This window comes from Rissa tridactyla, chromosome 7 (genome assembly GCF_028500815.1).
Source record: "Rissa tridactyla isolate bRisTri1 chromosome 7, bRisTri1.patW.cur.20221130, whole genome shotgun sequence".
NCBI classification, from domain to species: Eukaryota; Metazoa; Chordata; class Aves; order Charadriiformes; family Laridae; genus Rissa; species Rissa tridactyla.
In genome coordinates this window covers 12,338,547-12,361,976 of record NC_071472.1, presented here as the reverse complement: position 1 = coordinate 12,361,976, position 23,430 = coordinate 12,338,547, and the positions used below count along the sequence as shown (strand labels likewise).

General features: G+C 42.2%; 2 protein-coding genes across 7 annotated transcripts in view; both read right to left on the bottom strand.

Annotated features, from left to right (window-relative positions):
• Window positions 1–7,537, bottom strand: part of HACD2 (3-hydroxyacyl-CoA dehydratase 2) — a 28,518-nt gene extending 20,981 nt beyond the window's left edge. Inside the window, exons 1-3 of one of the 2 annotated variants that reach the window (XM_054210270.1) lie at window positions 7,364–7,537; window positions 1,182–1,299; window positions 811–829 (exon numbers count right to left, since the gene is read on the bottom strand). In XM_054210270.1, coding sequence (XP_054066245.1) covers window positions 811–829; window positions 1,182–1,299; window positions 7,364–7,494 — 268 coding nt within the window. In that variant the 5' untranslated portion in view covers window positions 7,495–7,537. The remainder of the gene's footprint in view (window positions 1–810; window positions 830–1,181; window positions 1,300–7,363) is intronic. The other variant, XM_054210272.1, reaches the window with a different exon arrangement.
• Window positions 7,538–10,106: 2,569 nt separating this feature from the next.
• MYLK (myosin light chain kinase) overlaps window positions 10,107–23,430 on the bottom strand; it is a 219,919-nt gene continuing 206,595 nt past the window's right edge. For all 5 annotated transcript variants that reach the window (XM_054210264.1, XM_054210267.1, XM_054210266.1 and 2 more), the window contains 5 exons: window positions 17,621–17,773; window positions 16,465–16,588; window positions 15,099–15,228; window positions 14,111–14,230; window positions 10,107–12,251 (listed from right to left, as the gene is read on the bottom strand). In XM_054210264.1, the coding sequence (XP_054066239.1) occupies window positions 12,004–12,251; window positions 14,111–14,230; window positions 15,099–15,228; window positions 16,465–16,588; window positions 17,621–17,773 (775 nt within the window). In that variant the 3' untranslated portion in view covers window positions 10,107–12,003. The remainder of the gene's footprint in view (window positions 12,252–14,110; window positions 14,231–15,098; window positions 15,229–16,464; window positions 16,589–17,620; window positions 17,774–23,430) is intronic.

The window sequence follows — 23,430 nt, the reverse complement described above, 5'->3', positions numbered from 1 at the left end:
ACTGCTCCATACTATAGCACACTGGCTTTGATCTCGCAGAGATTGCAACACATCATCTATTCTATGAACAAAACATCCAGATGCTGAGGCCAAGCTGTTCACTACTCACGAGGACTAACAAACCAGACAAGACGCAATCCTGCCACTCTGCCACGAGGCTCTTCAGGTTGACTGAACCATGACACTGCTACCAACCCCACGCCACTGATAGATAATTGAGTTCCTGCCACCAGCCTAACAAGCAAGCCTCACAGTACAGGCTAGCGAGAATTGTTGAGTCACATCTCAAGTAATTCGTATTCTCCCAGACAGTTCCATTAAAGCACAGCGGAATCTGGGGTAAAGAGTGGTTACCCCTTCCTAATTTTACAACGTGTATCTATGCACTATGGATGTGGGCAAAGTTCTAGTGCTTGAAATGTTATTTTTATTGGATTTTAAATTACTTCCAGCTAGAAATATTTTTTTTGGAGGAATGACAGCTTGGTACAGAAGATTATAGGATGTAAAGATGAAGAGTAACGATCTACTATAAAACATTTATAAACTGCTCTAAGATTTGTAGTATTGTAAGGATCTACATAAAAATAGAATGTCAAGTAATTGAAAACCTGTTACACTATTTTCCTTTTTGTGATTTAACTTGTCAAATTATTTAGTAAAAAATTGGAATGTACTGCAAGCAAGAATTAGTGAGTTATGCAAGAATTAAATCTGGCAATTCATACACCATAACATTTTTCATGCTAATATATTGCTAAAACATCAGTCTTCTATAAAAATAATAAAACTGAAAAATTGCAAGCTTACCAAATGCACAGTGCAGAATCTAGAACAAAAAGAAAAATTCAAATCACTAACATTTCAAATGAAGCAATTCAGAAACACATTTAGTTCTATCACAAGAGCTTAAGATTCAATATTTGTATTTCAAAGATTAGGCTTAATATTTAGCTCTGCTGCCCAAGCTAATTAGCAGACAGCTAGTTCCCTCACTGCTTGCTAAATGGGAAGATTCAACATTTGCGTGAGGCATATTTCCTATTTTACCTTCATATCATTCTATAAATGATAATGAAAAAACAGATACCTAGAAAGCACTGCTCAAAGGCTGCCTTATTTCTCCTAAGCAAAACACTCATGCAAACATTAGTAACTCTAGGGAAGAAGACTACACCTACCTCAAGCAAAGCTCCAGTTTGGAAGAATTTCAGGGGCTTTTCTATTGAATAGTAAAGGCTATGGTAGCTACCTTTCGCCAGGTATGCTCGAACTAGACCAACTGCAATAACAAGCCATCTGAAAGAGAGAAGAGAGTCCAAGATAAGGAGACATTAAGGAGAGCATAAATACAAAGAAATCCTTAATCCCTCTTTTGACACCTAAGGAAGCAACAGGCATCTAAGTGTCCTGAGAGACACTTTTTGCCTACCCTCTGCAACACTGAAAACATTAAATATTTGGATTCCCTGCAAATTTATCGAAGTTAAGTATTATGCATTTTTAAACACATTTCAGCACCAACACGATACCAATATCTTTAATATCTAAGCTTAATTTTCAGTGAGTTGCATTTAGTTATGGAAGGTACTAATGACGTTTTAAATAAGATTGGCATCACATTTTGTTTAGTTTAAGCAGAAAACCATTTACTGCTAGTCAAAGATCTCTCACCATACTATAACTTAAAGAAGTATGACATAAACAATTAAGGTTCAGAAGGCATTCATTTTAATGGTTCAGTTCAAAGTAAACCTTTAGACTTTATCATAGACCATCCAGCTTAATTGCTAGCATGTATTTTTATGAGAAACAGTTATGGATAAGTAACTGCAAGAAAACTGAGTCTGCTAAAGCTCTGAAGGTAGCAATGGCCATGCCTGTCCCAGCTTTCCTTTTTAAGGAACAAATACATCTAGGCCTATATAAGTAGTGCCTATATAACTGCAACTATACTATAAACAATGTGATCCACTAATCCTGCTGATTTTCCCCTCAGGTAATTTAAGAAGCAACCTTAAGAATTTTTGCTCCAGTCCTGGACGATGCAGTAACATCTTTCATTACCACAGTCATCCAGAGTCCGTGTTCGCCAACAACCTCAGAAATTCTTCAGTGGAATCTAGGGCAAGCCACAAAACTAAGGTGGGTACACCCTGGTCAAATGCTTTTTAATTTATCTATAGTTAACTTTAGTTTCCATTTGCTCGTGGCAAACACAAAGAGAAGGGGCTGGTCAATGAGAAGTGGGAATCCTTTCCAGCGGCTCCCAGACTTTTCACTGACAGGCTTATCCGGGCTGTCTTGCCCTCAGCAACTCCTGATGCCCCCCAACTTTACCTCCACCTCCCTCCAAACCCACAAGTGCTGCTACAAAGCTTGTGCTAACAGTCACCGAGTGTCTCTGCTAACAATGGTGCACCTCAGTGGAAGTGTGTGTAGACACGTAGAAAAGTCCCTTAACTATGCAATAGCTTTTTACCCTTTGAAAAAAAATCTGCAGCTGTGGTTTTGTAAGAGGGAAGATGAAGAAATCCCCTTAATGTACAGCACATTAGATGCTTGCAAGTATCACATTAGCTCAGGTGTTATGAAGTATATACAAATATTGTCCCAAATGCAACAGTTGTTTGAAATACACTGTAAAGTTCAGATTTGTCAATAATAAGTGACTCTGTCATCCAAGTTTATGTTTGCAACAACATTTGTTAGTACAACTGAAAAAAAGCTATTTCATTTCTGCCTGGACTTTTCAGAAGATGAGCACCAAAGAAAAGCAGAAGTGGGGAAGAGAAATGGGGAATGAGAAAAAAGACCTCCCTTTTTTCAGTAGTGACAAGTTATTTCAGTTAAAGCTGTCTTGTGAAACCAAAAGACAAATATTTGCCAAGTAATTGCTGTTTACAAAGAAAGAATCAGATTAATTTGGTATTTGGACTTCAGTGTAGAATAAACCAGTAAGTGCTACAGTACTAAATGACTCCCCCTTGCAACACTGACTGCTTCTTTTTTAGAATAGTAAATCAGAGCAGGTTGACGCTGCCCTGTTCGTATCTGTCAAGTTCCTTTATTTTTCCTAATCTTCTGTGTTTGTTGAGAAACTTTGTTGAATTGAGCAATTTCTCAGGTTGCACAAGATACCAGTTCTTCTTGTGCCTGCAGACTGTTCTCACCTTAACCAAGTGACTGGTGAAGTACATGGCTCCTAGAGGGGCTCCAGCCCCTCGCTCATCTCCACCCTCCCTGCCGGATCACTGACTCCAGAAAGACTGTATTTTCCATTCCCAAAGACCACATCTCTCTTTTAATAATAAAATTACTGTCCTTCAAAAAACATTTAATACAGATCAAAGTATTAACCCGTACAAAATTAAAAGCTGCACCTACTTTGTGTTGAAGATTTTAGTACCTCTGTCCTGCTTCTATGATTCTTAAATAGTTCTTCACCTGACTAGAGAAAATCCAATAGGAGTAGGTGAAAGCGAGGAAGATCAACTGAAAAAGAAACTTGTCGAGAAATTTAAAAAGGGAGCAAAAGACACCACTGTCACATGGAAGCTAAGCTATAAGTGCATTTTTTCTGGCTTTCTCTGACCTCAGGTCTACCAGATATACCAGCTGGAGCTACATTTCATTGAATTACCACTGCCATGCATTTAAACTTTAAGCTAGACTCTTACAGTCTTTGATTAATCCAAACTAAGAAAAATAAATACTGCATACACAAAATTTCTTTTTTTTTTTTTTAACTTGCAGTTGCTCAGACTTGATAAGCAAGCTCAGGTCCTCAGTTTAATTCCCCTTATTTGTCTTACAAATTACAAAAAGGTGTTTTCTTATGCAAAGTTTGCTGAGATTCTGCATCATTTATGCAAGAGAATACAGCAAAGCCATGCAGTGGATGAACCTGAAAAGGGAGAAGTGTACTGTACTTTGACTCGACAACCAGCCACTGAAGACGTGGACAGTGAAACTCAGAACCCAGAAGACTCTTTGCTCAACACTGATAACACGAACCTTTGCAAATTCAAAAGCTATTACATTAAGATCTATCTTGTTGGCTGAAATCCTTTTGAAATTCATTGTTTATACCACCATCAGCTACTTCTACCCAGAAGTACCAGCAGTTACGGCACTTGAATGAAAATAAGAAACATAATCACATTTTAAAGCAGCTTATCAAACATTTACACTCAACTCTAACAACATGTGCTCCCTCCCCACCCCCCCCATTATTCAGTGATTTCAGTCAACCACAGTTTTTAGGAAATAATTTCTATGCTGCATCTATGCCTCCAGAATGAGCCTCCTAAGCCAGGTCAGGCACGACTACATGACTTCACGCTGTGGTGGGAAAATAACAGTTTGACTGAATGCAAGAGAAGAAAGATGCAATGCTTTCTACATCTTAACACTTTGAACTATGCTGAAAAAAAACAACAAACACCTGAGCAAGTACAGCTGAGAACCAACTGCAGGACTGGTTATTCCCTGTTGTGTCACGTTGGTCCCTTAACACCCAAACACGTGAACCAAGTGGTAAGTGTATGCAGCTTCACTTAAGGATCCACAGTTTTCTGCTGTTTGCTCTTGCAAAAGCCATTGTATTACTATGTATCCATATACTACACACACTACAGTATATAAAATCAGACACAAGATCTATTATTTTTAGAATCAATGTTTTCTTTAGCTAAGTCAAGATAAATGCAAAGTAAATACAGTAATTATGCCGAGATTTTTCAATTGTTACTTGATCCATTTTAAATAAAGCTAAGGCAACTATGATTTTAAAACGTTTACTCTACTACCTGTTTATCATGTGACAAAGCTGTTGTGTGCTTCAGTTTAAAAGCCACCTTTTGTGCTTTTTAGAGCACCACTTCATCATCTGGGCACCTTCAAGTTTTTAGTGTTTTCGCAGTTCTCTTCCCAACGCACTGCTGTCTGGAAAAACTAAGTCTGAGCACTCTGATTGTCACAGGGTCAGTAACTAATTACTGCCACCAGCCATGTATCAATCCTTTCATGTGAACAAGTGAGCTTCTGCCAACCAACTCCTGAAAAACTACCTTATTATGAAGTCTTTTAAGAAGTAGAAAATAACTAATTGAGGGTTTTTTTTCCTAAGCTCAACATTGTATGTTGGAGAATTTCATCAGTGTCCAGGGGAAACGCAAAGTCTTCATCCATTTGAAGACAGGTTATCAGTCGGAGCCCTGAGTGACCTATCGCAAAAGAATGGCAGTGAGTGTCAACACAGACATTGAATCCTGATCACAGGACTCCCACAGTAGCACCCCAAGCTGCAGAAATCATCTCATCACAAACATGCCCAGAAAAAAGCAGCTCATGTAAAAGCACCACAAGCCATATCCCATTCAAGACTGGAACTTTCTAGGAGGTCTGGTATAAATCAGGAAAATAGGTAACATCATGATCAAGATTTACCTGACAACAGGAGACTAAATACAGATTTATTCCATTTATTTCTGAGTTTATAACACTTGGATTTCTTTTAATTTTTTCTTCTGAGGAAACAGAAATTTCATATGCTCAGGAACTTGCCTGCCATGATAAAAAGTTCAGGACCTTTAAAGAAACTCTCCATTTATACTGCAATTCCTCTCTCAGGTTTTTGAGATCTTTTATAAACGTAAGTGAATTAAATATGAGCAGCTCAATGAGCAGGCAAATGCTTTTACTTCTAAGAAGAGCTCAGAGAGCTTAACTTCTTAACGTTGCGCAGGGACGTCACAACAAAACTGAGGAGTCCTCCTCACTGCCTGTACTGTTGTACTGCTTGTGTAATTAAGAGTTTCTGAAACAAGAGATTAATTTTTAATCAAACTGGGGGGTAATTATCATTCCCCTCTGAGTGAAACATCCCACAAATATCACATGGAGCCATAAATCTGCTCAGCACTTCCATCTCCCAGTAACACACCTATTGGGTAATGGGTGTAACGAGCACATTACAAGAACCAAGTTCCCCCTTTCTCAGCTACCTTTGCTCCACCTCAGTGTAACTATCTTATAAGCCAAAATAGCACCAGCTGTCACCAGCAAAGACAGGAATCATCAGGCCCAATTGCCTTATTGAAATAAATCGTATCTATATTAATTCTTTACCAACCTTCCTCAAAAATAGCGCAGCTAGTCTGTCCGCCCAACTCCTCACCCGCCAGGATTTATCTAGCGGAAAACAGGCTCACTCGGGATCCATTTTAAAGGCTCTTTTCTCCTCCCACCCAAATATCCTCAATCTTTCAAAAGATGGTTTTATTTTTATCTGGATTCCAATAAGACTCTGGGGCGCAGGCCCTGGAGCTCACACCTTGCAGGCAGCCGCTTTCAACTTCTCCCAAAGCAGGCAGCAGTCAAAGGGTTTGCGGGGAAATCTCGCAGGGCTGTAAAGGGCTACAGATTTGCCTTCTTAACTACTGCTACAGGACAGATTCCCTGCGCTGAGCTTCTCCTCGCTATTGAGAGGTGCTGGAGTCCACACCACAGAAGTGGTGAGGCGAGAACAGTGATCTACACCATCACCTGGATGCGAAGATAGCTGCAGAGCAAATTAAGGTGTCAATTACAAACTCCAGCAGCCCCAGGGGACGCGCACTCGTGCTGTTGTGCTCCGTTTGCGGCGGACGGGTCGCCTGGACAAGGACCTGCCGCAGAGGGGCCCGGCCGAGGCCTGGCGGGGGCAGGGGACACCCAGCCTCTGTCAGCGCTGGGCCATCGCACATGGCAGCGGAGAGCGACACAGCACCTCCGGGGACACGCACACGAAACCCCGCAAGAGCCCGAGAGGCGGCAAGAGAGCGTTTGGTTGGGGTTTTTTAGTGTTATCGACAGCGCGAGGCACGAGGGACAGCGGGGACGCGACTCGTCCGACGCTGGGCTGGCGCCGAGGGACGGGACAGACCGGAGGGAGGGCACCGCGACAGAAGGGACTCCACCAGACGCTCGGCTCCAGCGCCGCAGCGGGGCTCCTCGCCCGGCCCCGCTCCGCCCGCCGGCCCCGCAACGGCTCCAGGGCGGGCACCCACCGCCACAGCCCGTCCCAGCGGAGCCCCCCGCCCCCACAGGCTCCCACCCGCTGCCGCTCCGCTCCCGGGGGGCACCGCCTCCGACGGGACGAGCTCCACCGAGCCCTCGGCGCCGGGGGGAGCCCGACCCGCCGCCGCCCCGCCCGGCGGAGAGCAGCCGACGAGGGCAAAGTTTCCCCGTCGCGGCGGACGGCGGCGGCCGCTGCCCCAGGGAAACGAGCGGGCGCCGAGGGCCCGCGGGGCGCTGAGGGGAGCCCGGGCGCAGGCGGGCGGCGCGCCCCGGCCAGGGAAACCCCCGCCGGCCTCCTTACCCCGCCGTCATCACCACGTTGTAGATAACCAGGTAGGCCGTGGCCAGGGCGCCCGGGCCCTTCCGCCGCCGCGGGTGCTGGCTGCCGTAGCCGTTATCCGCCCGGCTGCCGCCGCTGCCAGACGCCGCCATGTTGCGGCGCTCCCGCGGCCTCCGCCCGCTCTCAGCCTACGGTGGGGCCGGGGGGCGGGGCCGCCCCGCCTCCTCCCCGCCTCCTCCCGCCGCCGCCGCCGCCATCTTGGAGGCGGGCAGGGCACTGTGGGCAGGCACCGGCGGGACGGAGCCCCCAGGTCCGGTGCCCGAGGCAAGCTGCCGGTCACGGCCGGACCCTCCGGTGCCCGCGGAGCTCGGAGAGGTGAACCGCGAGCGGCGGCGGGTGGCTGGGGTATTTCCCCTCACGGCAGCGCTGCTGGGCACGGCCGGGCCTGGCGCTCCCCGCCCCGGGGTTAAATGACATTTTCGGTCACGTTTTAATAAAAACAGGTTAAAAATGCCCCTTTGCGGTCTCACTGCCGCAGGAAGAAATAGGTCTGTCATTTCCTTGGAGAAATTAATAGCGTTAGTTTCCAAGGGAAGGTTATTTTAGAAATATTTAGTAGGTTTTCATCACTTTAATAAGCTGCTGAAGCCGAGCGCTGTAACTCATTTTCTGCTGAAGTTTTACACAGTAGCAAAAACCTGGATAGCGTTACTTTGGCCGCAACACAAATTCCAGCGTCCTCTTTAGGGCAGATGGAGCTAGAACTACCTTTCCAAAGAGCTACAATGAAAGGATGAAAATAAGTTATGTTTCCTTTTCCTACAGAAATTGCAGGTATTCAGTGGAGGTACTTCTCAACTTGCAGAAGCAATCCTCAGTTTATTTTTCACGCTGGTTACGGTGCAGTTCCTTTATGAGCAGTGCAGAATAACAGCAAAAGCCTCCCTCCCCCTCCCAGCAAATTCTGCCTTCACGTGTTTATGTGGCCTAATAAATTCATGGCGTTACATGCACGTCTCTTGCAGTCAACAGCGCTCAAAATTCAAAGATGGTTTATGAGATTTTAATTTTCAAACAGCAATGTTTTAGTGCAATGTTCCAATAAGTATTCCAAGAAATCTTAGGGAAACAGATCATTCCTTATTCATGTATGCAGCTAAAAATTTTTCTGCATTTGAAGCCTGGCACTCTGCAGAGGAGCGAGCTATGAAGCCCTGTGCCAACTTTCTGGTGAGCAAAGGGAAACAGCGATAAAGAAGCCTTTGCATGCCACACAGACAATTAGTGAAGGTCTCCTCATCAACCAGAAATATGCACATGATGCTTGGGTGGCTGGACAGACCTGCCATTAAGTAAATTAAGTTTCTGCAAATCCAGAAACACGAGTAGAGAAAACCAGCGGCCAGTCCCAAATTTTCCATGTCTTCACAGAAGACTGAATTTTGTACGAAAGAAATCCAAGAAGAATTAAGGGGTGCGTCTTGGGCAGTACCAATGTCTTGCATAACCTCTGCTATGGGGATCGTTTCCGCCCTCCCACGCCCCACAAGTGGCTCTCTGCAAACATTACATGAGCAAGACAAGGTTTATAGGAAGAGGTAATACCTTTTATTAGACCAATCCGGATGGCTGGCAAAATTAGACAGGGTTTCAAGTACATAGAATATCCTTCTTCAGTGGAAACAGAATAATCTTCTATTCTTCAAGCAAAACAAAAAATTCAAGGTCAAATACAGGTTGGAGTCAGTTGCTCAGAGTTGAATTAGATATTTGTATCACATAATTTTTAAAGTAGAGGTCATTGTTTCCCACAGACTAGAAGGGATGTTAATAGGAGGCATCAGGGAGATGGTAAGCTAGTTATATCCTTGGGGAAAAAGAAAAATAGGCAGTTTATAGCCTGTGGGACACTGAAGGACTGGTAAAGGAGAAGAGGGAAGGGAAGATCTGTGCGGGAACACCAATACTGTGTCTGTGGGTGTTGATACCTAGTACGTGTCTCCGCAGACCTTGCCGTGCCCACAGGCCAGGCCATCAGAGCCAGACCTTCTACTGCCGTAGGGATGTGCCTACCTGAACGGAAACTGGCACTCGGTGGATAAAGTTAGGTACATTCACAGGACAGCAGAGCATGTCTTGCAAAGACGACTGTGTCAAGGGCTTAAGATTTGCTCAAGAAACTTGTTGCTACAAGCAGGATGTTTCACAGTCTTCATTTTGGGGAGTTTCTGTGTGGTTCTGCATGTGTTGAACTGCACGTTAGAAGCCTGCATACAGGTAGCACGTGCATATTTGCTAAATATCTTCATCTTTACACTTTCTAGGACCATTGGTGTAAGTACACATCTACATTTAGACTTCCCTGAATTTTTTTCTCTTGCTCTTACAGTCTTTCTGAACTGCCGTAAGGGAATTCTCAGCTGTAAAAGAAAACCACAGCTGTCATGGTGCCCCGTCCGCGTTTACGCTTCTGTGAAGGACGCGATGAGGCTGGAGACGTGCGGCAGAGCACACGGCTGCAACCAGTGTCAGCCCTGGGCTGTGCCTGGTGGCACTCGGGCAGAGCAGCCTCTGCACAGTGGTAACGGGCGCTGGTGGGGCAGGAGGAGTCCAGCAGCACCACAAAGATCAAGGAGGTTTCACTGTTGCCACCTCATCCATTTTTGGGCCAAGCAGCTCTCGGGACAGAACAGGAGCCCGCTGTTATTGCCACACTTAGCCAACGTGAACACAGTGACGCCTGCAATAGAGTATACAAGGAGCGTGCTTTGTGGTATTATTTATTTAGGAACTGTGAGTAACTACAGCCGTAGCGTTCTCATCTTTGTAATTCTGATGGTTTAACAAACTGGGAGAACATTAGCATATTTTTATTAAGGTACAAAATACACCCCGTTGTTGCCTAAAACATTTAAAAAAAAAAACGTGAGAAAAGCTCTGTATGCTCTAAATCAGATTCAAAACCTTTCTGTATAAGGAATTGTGGCAATACTGTGTTTAGTATAACAAGAGGTTTTTATCAATTCAAAAGGAAAAGACATGCTGGCAATCTGAACTTAGCAACAAAGAGTAAAGCAGTTAAAAACCATCGTGTCGTCCACATTAGTTGAGCTTTGAATGTAGAAGAGCAAATCATATGAAACACATACACAACTAGGTAATATCAAACAACCTAAGGCTGATATTGTACACACCTGTATTAAAGTACACTGACTACTTAATGGTGAGGTTTTAAGGTAATGTTTTTTTTTTTAAAGAGGTAACCTTTGAAATGCAAATGGTTGCACTTTACACACAAAAAGTGGAAGAGAAAAAGAATCACTTTTGGAATGATACACAGATATAAGACACACTGGTTTTGGATTATGCATATCACCTTGCAGCCTCTGATATTACCTCTGAACAGCAACAAAAAAAAATTAAAAAGTGCCAATACTGTGAAAGGAAAGCAAAGTTACTAAATCTGAGTGCATTAACCATTTCTGAGGAAAAAACAAACACCCGGGGCTTGGATTTTTTTGTTTTGTTTTGATTTTTTGCATTTTTAAAAAATGCAACAGCCTTACTGGTGCAGGTTCAAGACAAAAACAAGACAGTCAAGCTCATAAGGTAGAAATAGGTCCTATATAGGTTAAGATTCTTTGGAAACTGCTAAGTATAAAGGAGTTTGTAATCCAGGCTACTATCTTTTTGGCTACTCCAAAAATCTGTGGGAGTTCCAGCTTATCATCAGTTGAAATCTGTTTTGCAATTGCCAAATAAATGCCAGTAGAACTTTAACTAACCTGGGATTCCATTCACACACATGCACATAGAAGTCACTGATTGTGCAATAACCTGGTTTTTTTTTCACAGCAGCATATACATGAATCGCAAGTCATTATTAGACTGACCAGAACACCAGAAAATATTCTCAGTCTTTGTGTTTTCAGTCTGTTTCTTAAGTAGGCAGCTGTAACTGCGCTGAAGTGACAGGTTCTATAAGGGAAAGGTGACAAGGTGATTAAAAGCAAGATCAGAAGTATCTCAGGAAACCACCTGGATCTTTAACTTTAGCCAGTATTACAACGGGACTAACAGTGCACTGAGAAAGGGCAGTAGTTTTAAGTTAGGACTGTGAAATTCTGTTTAAAACAAATGAAAAACGAACCATACCAACACACAAATCGCAATGCCGGCTGTGTCAGACCTTCCCTTATAGAAGGTACTGCTCGGGGAGCAGCCTCTTCCTTAGGACTGGGGAGATTCACTGTGTGTCTGGCAAACGGTTCCTTGCAAAGTAGACCTTGGAGTGCCAACTTAGCTGCAGGAAAGTGATGGAATAGAGCAATGAGCTCAGCGAATAGACTGTTTTTCTTTAAGATGTTCAGAATGTAACTGTAGAATTGTTTTCCATACATTTGATTATAACAATAAACTGGGCAACTTAGTTGATAATTTTCTTAAAGTAAATCCAATCATGCGAGCAACTTAAAATTGCCTGCTGATTTGAATTAATGCCCATACATAAAGCAAACAGGTGTCAACTGATCATGCTGAAAAAACAACCCCCCAAAGACCTACGTATCACACAAGGTGCTTTTGATAACTTGTTTTTCTGAGCCTTATAAGGAGAGTCTTTAAATATACTTTTTTCAATTTTTTTTCCTTTGAGCCTTGTTTCATTCTTCCTCCTCCTCATCTTCGTCTTCTCCTTCTTTTCCCATTGTTTCCACAAGGAGTTCTGCGGTGCACGTGGCTTCTCCAAGGCTGTTAACAGCTTTGCAGGTGTATTTGGCATCATCGTCCCCACATACTTCAGAAATAGTCAAAGAACAGTTCCCCTCCTCATCGTAATCTATCTGGAAGTGACGGGACTCCTTGACAGGCTGATCATCTTTGTACCACATTACCTCAGGGTCAGGATAGCCTGCAAGAGTGGAGAGAGAACAGCAACTGCAATGAACAAGTATTAACTAATCTGTAATTCCTCTAAACTTTCATTCCACGTCTGCGTATGGACACGCCAACATGTTGACATGCAAATATTTAATTGAGTTCTATTTAAAATAAACGTAGATGCTTTTTTACTTCACATTTACCTGAAACAACTTTATTATGAATAGCAAAAGATTGAAAGTTAGCACTGAGGTACTCCCTAGATTCTGCTTTCTACTACATTAGCAGTGGCTGCAGACACCTTTTGTGTGTCTCGGACATCAGCCGGTGGGGGACTCTTAATAGCGTATTTGAGGCTTACCTTATGCTGCAGCTTTTGTGGAAACCACAGTTCCCAACACTGAAATTTCGAATTTCAAGGGTAAGGTGCTTTGGGCTACAACTACAATTTGATATCCTCCTCAGGTTGCTCTGTTGTGGCTATTCTGAATTTCCCTCCTCCTAATCTGTTCCTTACGCACCAGCCTGTCCTGCACGGTGACTGTGGCACTCCCGTTTCCTATTCGTGTTTGTCGGGATAAGTGAGGGAGTCTAAGAAAAGCATTTTGATTCTGCATCTCAACAGGAGTTCTGGAGCCTTGTGTGAAACAAATGGCTGTGCTGTACTCGAAGCACCCAGGGCAGGGCTGTACAATGCAAGCTGGAGAACAATCCCTTATACAGTACTCTTGGCTGCCATAGCAAATTGAAGGCTTTTTGCCTCAGCCAAGTTCTGGACTGTGACGGGAGGATGACTTCCCACTGGGCAGAAATAAAGTTCAGGAATCCCTAACACGCAACGAACATTACAGTGATACACTGGAAAGTTTAGAACATCAGCTGTGGTACATCCATCTATTTTATTCCATGCAGTACTTATGCACATACCCCTCACGCTGAGCATCCATCAGCAACAATAATCCATCCTCACATCCCCGCTGTGAGGTAGGAAACACAGGCAGTGAAAGAGATTAGGAGCACAGAAACAAACAAGCAGAATGTCAGTGAGGCAGTTTCTGAACCTCGTTTTAAGAATCAAAGTTGTCTAACTTAAACACATGCAGTATAGTACCAACTCTATCCATTTTAACAGCTCTTCTCTTCCTGATTTCTAGGTTTCATCAACAGCCATGATACAGAAGGTTCGATCTCATTGCAATAGAAGTGATCGTGGTCTTGGCCTGCAGACTGTTAGACTGACCAAGCCCAAGCTCCTTAAATGCTTTCTCATAAACTTATTCTTCCTATCTGCATATTCCAGTCTGAGTTTTCTTTCTTGAACTCATAAGTTAAAAAGAAAAGTAACAATACAGTATTTTCTAGATGTGGCTTTTGTAACCACTACAATGATATTATCGTTACTTCTCATGCAAATACATTGTTAGGGGCTTCTTTGCCTTTAATACAATGTATGTATGCCTCAAAGTTATTCTGAAGTCACCTGAAACTTGTCTGTCGTTTCAGACAAGTGACTTCCTACTTATTCTTTGTTTCAGGTTAGCAGTCTCTTATTCTTGCAGTTTGTGGTACTACATCGTGTCTTGTTTTTACTGTTTCTACCCTCAGAAAACATCTTACTGTTTGCACTTGCTATTCTGAATTAGTGATTCACACATTGACTTTTGGAGACTTCTGTTCTATGGCAAGCACAGAACAAGCCCGTGCAGCTCCAGATAATCTCTGTTATTGCAACACATTCGTGCTGTGACATGCAGATATTGGTAAAGCAAAATGGCACCAACTCAACAATAATACAGGGGGGAAAAAAAGAAGTTGTTAAACAAGAGCACAGCGCAGAAAGCTGGCAAGGAAGGAAGGAAAGAAAGAAAGAGACAGGCTAATTCAAAGTACCTTCAATTTTGCAGTCAAATCTAGCAGCACTTCCTTCCACAACCTCTATGTCAAGGATTGTTTTAGTAAAATATGGCTTTACATGGGGCTTTTCTTCAGCCACTTCTTCAAGGAAAGCATCTGGAGGAGAGCGAAGAGATAGTTAATTATTTTACAGGGCGTGTTCTCAAAAGATGCATTTTAATTTTTAATTACCAGATGGTAGTGAAAGCATCTTTTATTTCATTTAACTCTGTGAGGCTAGTGGGACAGTGAGGACGGTAGCTGCTTAGTTTTGTGCCAAGCCTTTGCAGCTGGACAAAGATTCAGACCATAAATAGAATGAAATTAACGTGCAGGCCTTCACGCTACAAATCATCTTTATTTTTCCCTTGAATTTGTTTCGAACTGAACCTGGACTTTTGCTAGTCAGAGGGGTAAACCAGTTCAACTTGTATCAGGCCCGCAGCCCATCTGGATCTGTCAAAACTGCTTTCCTGATTTTCAAAAGTGTCAAACATCTGCACCCCTGATTGTCACACACCACAAATCCACATTTCAAATGGGGACGGAGGGAAATACTGTCAACACATTATTTTGCTCTTAAATGCCCGTGTGAGGAGCACAGTTAATGCAGAGTACATGTCCCGGTTACAGCAAGAGTTAATAATTTATTGCTTGCTGGATTGCGTGAGAAGGCAATGCATCACTGTAATCTTTGTATAAACATGCATTCCCAAACCGATAGAAAGTGCAGCTGACAAATCTGCCTTAATTCTTTGGCTTTAAAAAGAGAAGAGTTTACTGCCCATACTTATACTGGGGCATTTTGAGTAGCAGAACAATAGGAGAACAATGATTTTTTGATAGATTTCTTTAAAAAAAAAAAAAGAAAAACCGAGAGAGAGAGAGCAGGAATAACCAACTTATCAACTGGTCTCTAGAATTTTGCTAGAAGTTTTAGTAGAGACAGAGAGAGGTAAAAATACGGTGCAGCAAAATTCCTTACCTTCGTTCTCTACTTTGTCTGCATTTATAGGGCTGGTAGGCGAGCTCCCAGAGGCCTTCCTCCCACTCATACCAGAAATCATTGCCATGGACGACAGCCTTCCTATTGCTCGGACAGCATGGCCTGTTTTCTAAGACATAACATAAAAGGCTTCTGATCAATCCAATCCAAAAGGCATGTGATTTTCTGTAACAATTGTGCTTCGGACAAATTATCTGGGATCTCTGCAAACCACACTGGAATTGTTGGACAAACTGCTTATATATAGCCCTGTTGTTTTAGCAGAGACAGAGCAGGCTGGTCTGAATTACCAAATTTAGTTGCAGATATAAACTTCCCCTGATGAACTCATACCTAAATGAATGTCTCTGTTAGCTGCGGATAAAAAGCACTGTGTGAGAGGAGGGCCGGCGAAAAAGCTACGTCCTGTTTAACTGGAACTTAACTCTGGTGGCGGACGGCTCCCTCGAACGCCATATGGGCTGGACTGAGTTTCACCAAGGATGAATAACCAGCTAATACGAAATGAATGAGAAAGTACCATCTGCATGATGGAAGCAAACCTCTGACAGGCTTGAGAGTCGACCGCCAGGATACTAAAATATGCTCAAACTACGTTGCCTCTAGTACGGACACTTGTACAGCTTGCATGAGCTCTAAGAAACATGTACAGTAGAACATAAGAGGAAATATAAGGTAGATTTACGTAAAAGAATATGTTGTAGGCTACTGATAAGGCTGAATGCAGGATTTTATTACATCGACTCCCCTAGCTATCAGAACAGCACAGACAGACCTGCTACGACAGTTCCAGCATTAAGAAAAAAGAAGATATGGAGACCAAATACATCAAAGAAAATTATTAAACCAATCTGACTGAATCCATGAGAAGCTTGGTGCTCCAACAGGACAGAACTGCTGGTTTAGGAGAATGAAACTACCATAAAATGAGGTCTCTTTAGAGAGGCCAGGTGGAAAAGCTTTTCCCTAGCTGTTCAGGTTTGTTAAGGATAACATAATCCCCCAGCCCTCAGAGGCATGGAGAGGGCGGGCAGGAGAGATGGGCATACCTCCAAAAGAATACGAAAAACCGTACTTGAACTCATATGCCTTTTAGTAACCTGAAATGGAATCACCACGTGTTTTTTATATATATATATATATATATATATATAGGCAGACGTGCACTCTCCTACTGCACACCCGTAGGAACCAAACCTGCTTTACCGCATTCATACTCTGGCCACACTGGAGTTTTCACCAGCAGCAGAAACCACCTGGCATGATGTGTTTCTCAGAATCGTAAACCTTAGAAATAAAGAGACTTATTAGAGTAACTAGCCCAATTCTATGTCCTCTTCATTACCTGCCATTTTCTTCTGGCCATATATTTCTTCATCCTATCTTTGGAAAGTTTTTTGGCTTCCATGTTTTTGGTGTCTTTTTGCAGCCAAGGATGCTGAAGACATTGAGTACAATTTAAGCGACTCCTGTTTTTATATAAAAAGATTAGTCAGCGTTGCCATTAACGATAGTTGAACCTACCTGCTTTAACATTATTTTGTGCGCTCTTTTCTGAGAGCTGATTTTTCTGTTTCCTAAATTTATCGACATACATCACATGGCACTGTTTTCCCAGCTGTACTTACTTCTTAAGCTCACTTTCACAATTTCTGTAGGGCTTTTTGTGAGAAAACTGTGCATTTTTAAGTGTTAATAAAACATTATAAAACAAAGCATGTAAAGCCATATGTTTTAGGCACGGAACACATACAGCAGAGCCACAATGGCAGTGATTCAGCTACCTCATGCTGGCAGAACCCTCTCCCAGCTCTCCTTTCCTTCACTTGCAGAGATTTCCCCTTTCCCACCACTTAATCTCCTCCTTCCTGCAGCACGGAACATTTAACAAAACAGAAACGTCCAAATCTCTAATCAAGCCACACCCATTCTTCGCTTTGTTTATCGTACACAGATAAATAACCCTTTGTTCTCCATCCATCCAACTGCAAACTCACTGGAAGAAGTACATTTTCTTTCCTTGGTTTCTTCAGAGTCTGCTGTAAACAGGGCTTCCAACTAGTATTTTTTTTTTTCTTGACCAATTACTACATTTGTAGGAAAGCTGCCTACTCAGAGGTACCGCACTTAAAAGCAACACATGGAAATAAATCTGGCAAAATTGCAACCCGTTCAGATCAAGACAGAACATGTCATGCAGGAATCTGTGTCACACAACAGTGAAGGTAAGAGTAGTCACAGAAAACCTCAGGGTGCATCTTGCCCGAGGGAAGGGAAAAGCAGACCAAGCAGGCGATTCAAAGAAAGCGCTCCATTCAGACCTGTGCCCTGCGCGTAAAATAAACGGGAGCTGCACACAGAGACAGACGGGCACACACAGCTCCTTATAAAGTATCGCCAGAGGTGCCTGCATCAACGCGGAGATTCACGGTGGGGAAACAAGAATGGCAAGTATCAGCTAAATGCAAACATAGAAAGTGTATCAAGTCCCACAGCTTTACTTCATATCTTTCTTTAGTAGATTGCTGATAAAGTCCTTGGCATCATCGGAGATTTCATCAAAAGCCTCATCGTCGAAGTCCCACGTTGCTGAGGTGACATTGGCTAGGGTTTCATTGTCGTTGTCTCCCATGAAAGGAGAAAGTCCGCTGACCCTGGGGATGGAAGAGACAGACAGACACAAAACAAACAGCGTCAATTTGCAAATTACCCGAGGAGCAAATTAAAATTGTGTGTGACATCTCCTATGCTCTGCAGATCTTTATCAGTAAAAGCCGCCTTTAAGAAAAAAAAAAGGACTCAGAGCTAACTACAGATAGCCTTGTGGGAAGGAAACGAGACTTTTGACTGCAAAACTGAAAGGGAATTTTTTGCTGTTTCTTTCTCTTTTCCCAAGACGTTTTTGAGGAGAGAACTAGCATTAGGTGAAAGTGGAGCAAGTGGAGCATACTAGTTTGTTAAATGACTCGTCTAGTTCTGCATAAATAATACCGCAATTTTCACACCAAATTCAGTTGAAGAGCTTTTTTTTTTTTCCTGGTGCTTTACCGTCGAACAAGCTCTTTTGTACATTTTATTCCACTTACTCCTGCAGAGAGAGCCCAAGAAGAAAGATGCATCATGAAATCCACAGGGCTATTTTGTAAACAAAACCACCCTGAATTATATAGCCAGATAAAACATCACTGCAGGCTGCAGAGTTATGCAGATGCATCCAAAAGTAATTAGGTCTTTATGTTCTCAATCAGTCATGATGATGCATGAAATGGAAATAATACTCTTTTATAACCGAAGTTGAGCTTCCGAGGCTTTTTACGCAATATAACTGATAAATTGCCAGTGAAAGGCAATTACAGAACATCACGATGTCATTTTTGCAGAGTATCTTTCTCCAGTTGAGCGTTGTCCTTTATTATACTGTACCTTTGTGCATCCAGATACTTTTGATTCCTGTATATATCACCCTTTCAGTAAAAACGGACAGGTTGCTTATGAAAGGTTGCTTATTCTTTAGAACTCCAAGTTATTCCGTTTTCCAGGTCTTCTTCTGGCATGCAATTTACATAATAACCTATTCTTTATTAAATTTTACAGACTTAATTTGCTTTCTCGGTACAATCATGTTAACCAGTTACAACAGCCAGTCACATTTCAACAGGAGTACATGTATTTGAAACACGGAAAAATAAGTGGAACTTACTAGGGTTCTGAAAATGCTGTATAGAAAAATATCATGATGCTACTGAGTATCACAGAACAGATTGGTAGAAAAAGAAACCGGTATCAAACAAAGTGAGGTACTAAATGAATAATATTAGTATAATCTCCTCCTCCAAAGTTATTTTGCTACTCTTTTGTCACTAATTACATTCAAAATCTGATTTGGAATTTGTTCCTAAGGATTTTACTTCTATAAGGAAAGCAGAAACACACACACATTGAAGCGTCAGACAAAGCAGATACTAAATCTTTTACCATTTCTGGAAGTTGTGTGCAGTACAGCAGAGTCTAGAATCTTATGTGTATACTTCAGAAACTTCCTAGTAATAATACACGAGATGAAGATAAAAGGTTTCTTTCTTCTCAGGCAGAAGGAGGTAAATCAGAACAGAAAGCATTTGCTGTCTCATGTTCCATCAGATGGGGTACATTCAAATGCAACAGTGAAGCATGACTTTATAAATGTGTAAGGTGGCATAAACCCATTTGTGAACATATAATAGGTGTGAGTTACAGGAAGCTGAAAGATTAACATACCAAAAAATGCCCACGCAAACCAACTTTACCATGACTGTTCTCTGTCTTTGAGGCTTACTTTAGTGAAGAGACAAGGTTTGTGCCTGCTAGCACTGGAGAGCTGGCACCGCTGCTGCGCAGTGAGAGACCGTTGTGCCTCGTGCACATCAGCTGTCATGGCCCGGTAAATTGAAGTAAAATCTCTGTCCTGGAATCCACAAAGCATCCTGCAGGGCCTTAAATCAATCTCCACTTCAATATTTAAGCATTTTCCTATTTATGACAACGTCATCGTTCTCTATAATGTTTTAGAAAGGGAAAAAAAATCTCATCCAGGCTGCAGGTCTAAACTTCGGGTTCCAGACACTGATTGCTAAGTTGCCTCTTTTTTGACTATGTAGTAAGTACAAGAATCTATCAGCCAATTCAGCAGTTGCTAAAAAGGCATTTATACGAATGAAGGGTCTGTGAAGTATTTCTTTAGCTCACTGCCAATATATGGGAGATGCACATCTTTTCTTCACCCCGTTAAGCTTCCAGAGGACAGACTTGGGCAGTCAGAGCAATAACAATCCCATCTCCCTTCAATACTTGATCGAAGTTTGCAAAGGTGACCTCTGCATAGTATTACCACAAATAGTATTGTGCAGCTCTTGTGCTACGTTAGATAATATTTTGGCCTATGTCCAGAGATTAAAGCTGCAGTATTGAGAGATCATTTTCATGCTAAAGAGACTGCTACGGATACGGAGCCATCGCTTCATGTGGAAACACCACCGCTCCCTGCTGCCCCAGGAGTCAGTGCTTATAAAGACATTTAGCTCTCTGGGCAGAGCCATACTGCATGTCACACCCAGCTTTTGAGGGATGAGGCTAAATAGAAGGAGATTTTAGAGAGGAAAAAAACCCTTGGGTTGTTTTGGCTGGCTTTATTTATTTTTTTTTTTTTAAGAATTGCATGATGGAATTACTGGATAAAATCTTAAATGTTGTGTTAGGATCGACCCATTCCATGCATTTGGTAAATTACCAGACAGGTATCAGTTAAGCCTCTGCTCACTTTGTCATTTCCAAACCCCAGTGTAACAGTACCCATTCCAATGTTTCAATGAACCTATTTTCATATTTCTGAATGTGCTGTGGCAAACTTATAAGGGTAAAATAGTTTTCTTTTTCTACCACAGTTTTATACTGTGAATCGGTTGCCTTGTCATGGAAATACTTGTAAGGAGAACTAGCCCCTTGCCTGTAGTCAGAAAACAAAATCCAGCAACTAATGCAGATTATAACTTGAAATTCTTATCTTTAGCACCAATTTCACTGACCTAAGTTTTGTCTGTTCGTTTCTTAATAGCCATTTAAAGTAATAATGGCCCAGCAACTCTTTTGACAGATTACGGAAACAATTTCTTTTTGGAATGCTGAAGCGAAGTGATAAAGATGAGCTACCGCTCCAGAAAATTAATAGTGAGCTTACACTGCAAAGTTACTATTAGACAAGCAGCAAGTTGTTTACTGAAAACATTTTTCCAGCTACTTAAGAAGGCATCTTCCTGGCATGTTAAGAACCATTTGTTTAGAAAATCTTTCACAGTTTCCACTTCTAAATAAAGAAGAAAGATATTTTATCCTCTGGAAGTTCCTTAACATTTATTGGTCTGTTCTAACAAAGCTCGGAGTGCAGATTTAGAAAAGTTCAGCTCAAAAGGGTCCAACGTGGTTGCCAGTGTCACTGCCTCTGCAACAAACGGGATAGCATTTCACCTGGAAATCTTTGCATTAAGACTGCCACTAATCCAGGAAAGATAAATTTGTTGCACGTCTCAAAAAGTCAGAGGCTGAGCATTTCTCTGCAAGCAGCGTTTGCAGCAGCACCTGATTTGGGTGGACAACACTGAGCTCCTCCTTACAGTCTTCCCCTTGCATTAGCAGTGAAAAAAAGGAACAGATTTCAGTGGGAAGAGTACTATTTGCTTCTGATAAACCTGTGCAGGTCATGTCAAATAAGCACATGATAATGCCTGCACCCTGGAGATCATGTAGTAATTTAGTTCTTTTACAAGTGAAATAAAACAAATACATCATCTCAGCCTATTTGGAGGGGACATGCATCCACCGGCCAAAACCAACTTTTCTTTAGCTGAAGGCTGACTGAATCCCACGCTGGTTGTCTCCCAGAAGAAACAGAGCACTGAAACCCCCCCACAGGAAGACAGCTCGATGCTGAAGCACGGGTGTTACTCTGTTCTCATTCTTGCTTTACGTGCCCAGTGGATTAATGAGGAATCACAATTTTCCACTGCCACTGAACAAATAATTCATTTTCTTTTGAGCAGTACAGTCATGACACTAAAGCTCTCCTAACTTGCTTTACTGAAATAACAAGGAGTGCTCTCTCATCTTTATATTAAGGAGGCTTAAATTTTTCATACGACATGGAGCCAAGTGTAAACCAGCAGAGTGTCTTGCCTTATGAAAGTCCCAAGTCAGCAGACCCAAAAGATGAATGATGCCAAAAGATCTTCCAACCAACCCAGATGGCCAAAGAAGGGCGGAATAATGGCAGTGATGAATAACGCAATAGATAAAAAGGAAAGGGAATGTTTGAAGAATCAGGGTGTGTGTTATCAGGAAGGTGCTGAAGGAAGAGTGTACAGCAAGATAAAATGTATTAAAAAGCGGCCTAAGACATAGCGTATTAAAAATTATTAATTGACAGAGATCAACTACTCTGAAAAGATATACACTGCCTGGCACTGATAAAGCAAGAAGAACTGACGGAGAGCAAGCAGAAGTTTGAATCAGCCACAGCCAGTTCCTCACTGAAACTAGTCAGATCCTGTGGCGGCAGAAGGAAAAGGGCTATCCATGTTCAATGTACGTACATGCAGCGCTGAAATCTTAGACTGAAATTTGGTTTGAAATAAAAACAGAATTTAGAGACTGTTTCAGATTAATAAATATTGGAAGCACTTACTATCCAAATGGATCATCAGAAAATAACCAGAAAAAAACCCCACAAAAACAATTTCAGCAATGCCCAAAAAATAAATGGGTCAGAAAGAGCTGGAAAGAATTCAGGATGTTTAACTTTCATTAGATAAAGATTATTGCAAACGCAGAAAGAAACACTGAAATAGACATAAATGGAGATGATATACACAAGCTATAATATTTGTGGCCTGTTACTTCAAAGGCAATAGATCAACTTAAGTATGTGGGACAGTACAGTGATGCAGAACAGGGGAGAGAACAAGATAAAAGTGGAAGATAAAAAACATGAGGTGGAGAATACAAACAGGGAAATTTAAGGAAGAACAAAGACTGTTGAAGAGACAGAACTGAATAAGTTATCCAGAAAGATTAAAAGGATTTAATGTGTAGCTATGAAATGTGAAAAGGGAACGCATGAGCCATAGGATGGAATTAGGTCAGTCATGCCATAAGGAAGACAGATGCAGCATCCCAATGGAGAGCGCGATATCTGTCCTTACACCTGCATAACAGAAGGCTAGGAGAGACGTTTTGCAATAGCGAGAGTCATGCAATAGCATGCTCCCTGCTGCTTCGCTTAGGACATAGGATGGACACAGCAGCTTTGGGCCATCGGCTGCCTGTGGCAGACCTGTCCTTAAGCCCAGTGCTGCTGCAGAGCTCACCTCTTCCTTCATGGCCCCACTCACCATGTCAGGGTAGAGGGGACACAAATGCTGAGTTACAAGCACAATGACGATATGTGAGACACCAGAGTGAGTCTTATACTCTGTGCATGAGATTTGGCAGTTCTGAGCTTACAATCAAAACAGGAAAGCAGCGTTACAACTAAAGAGAGATGCAGTTCTCAATGACTTTTATTTGCATTCTGTAACGATGATGTGATGGTCCATTTTGGATAATGGCTCAGAGTTGTGAGTCTGCAAAAATAGCTGGGCTTTAAGGAAGTGAAGGCAGATTGGGAGTCTGTCACTCTCGGGTGGAGAGGGAAAGTTTGAGCAATGACTCACAGGTCTTCCCTAACTTCTATTACTTTATTCTTGTCGCAAGAAAGACAAAAGCTGATTCTTACTGTTAATCA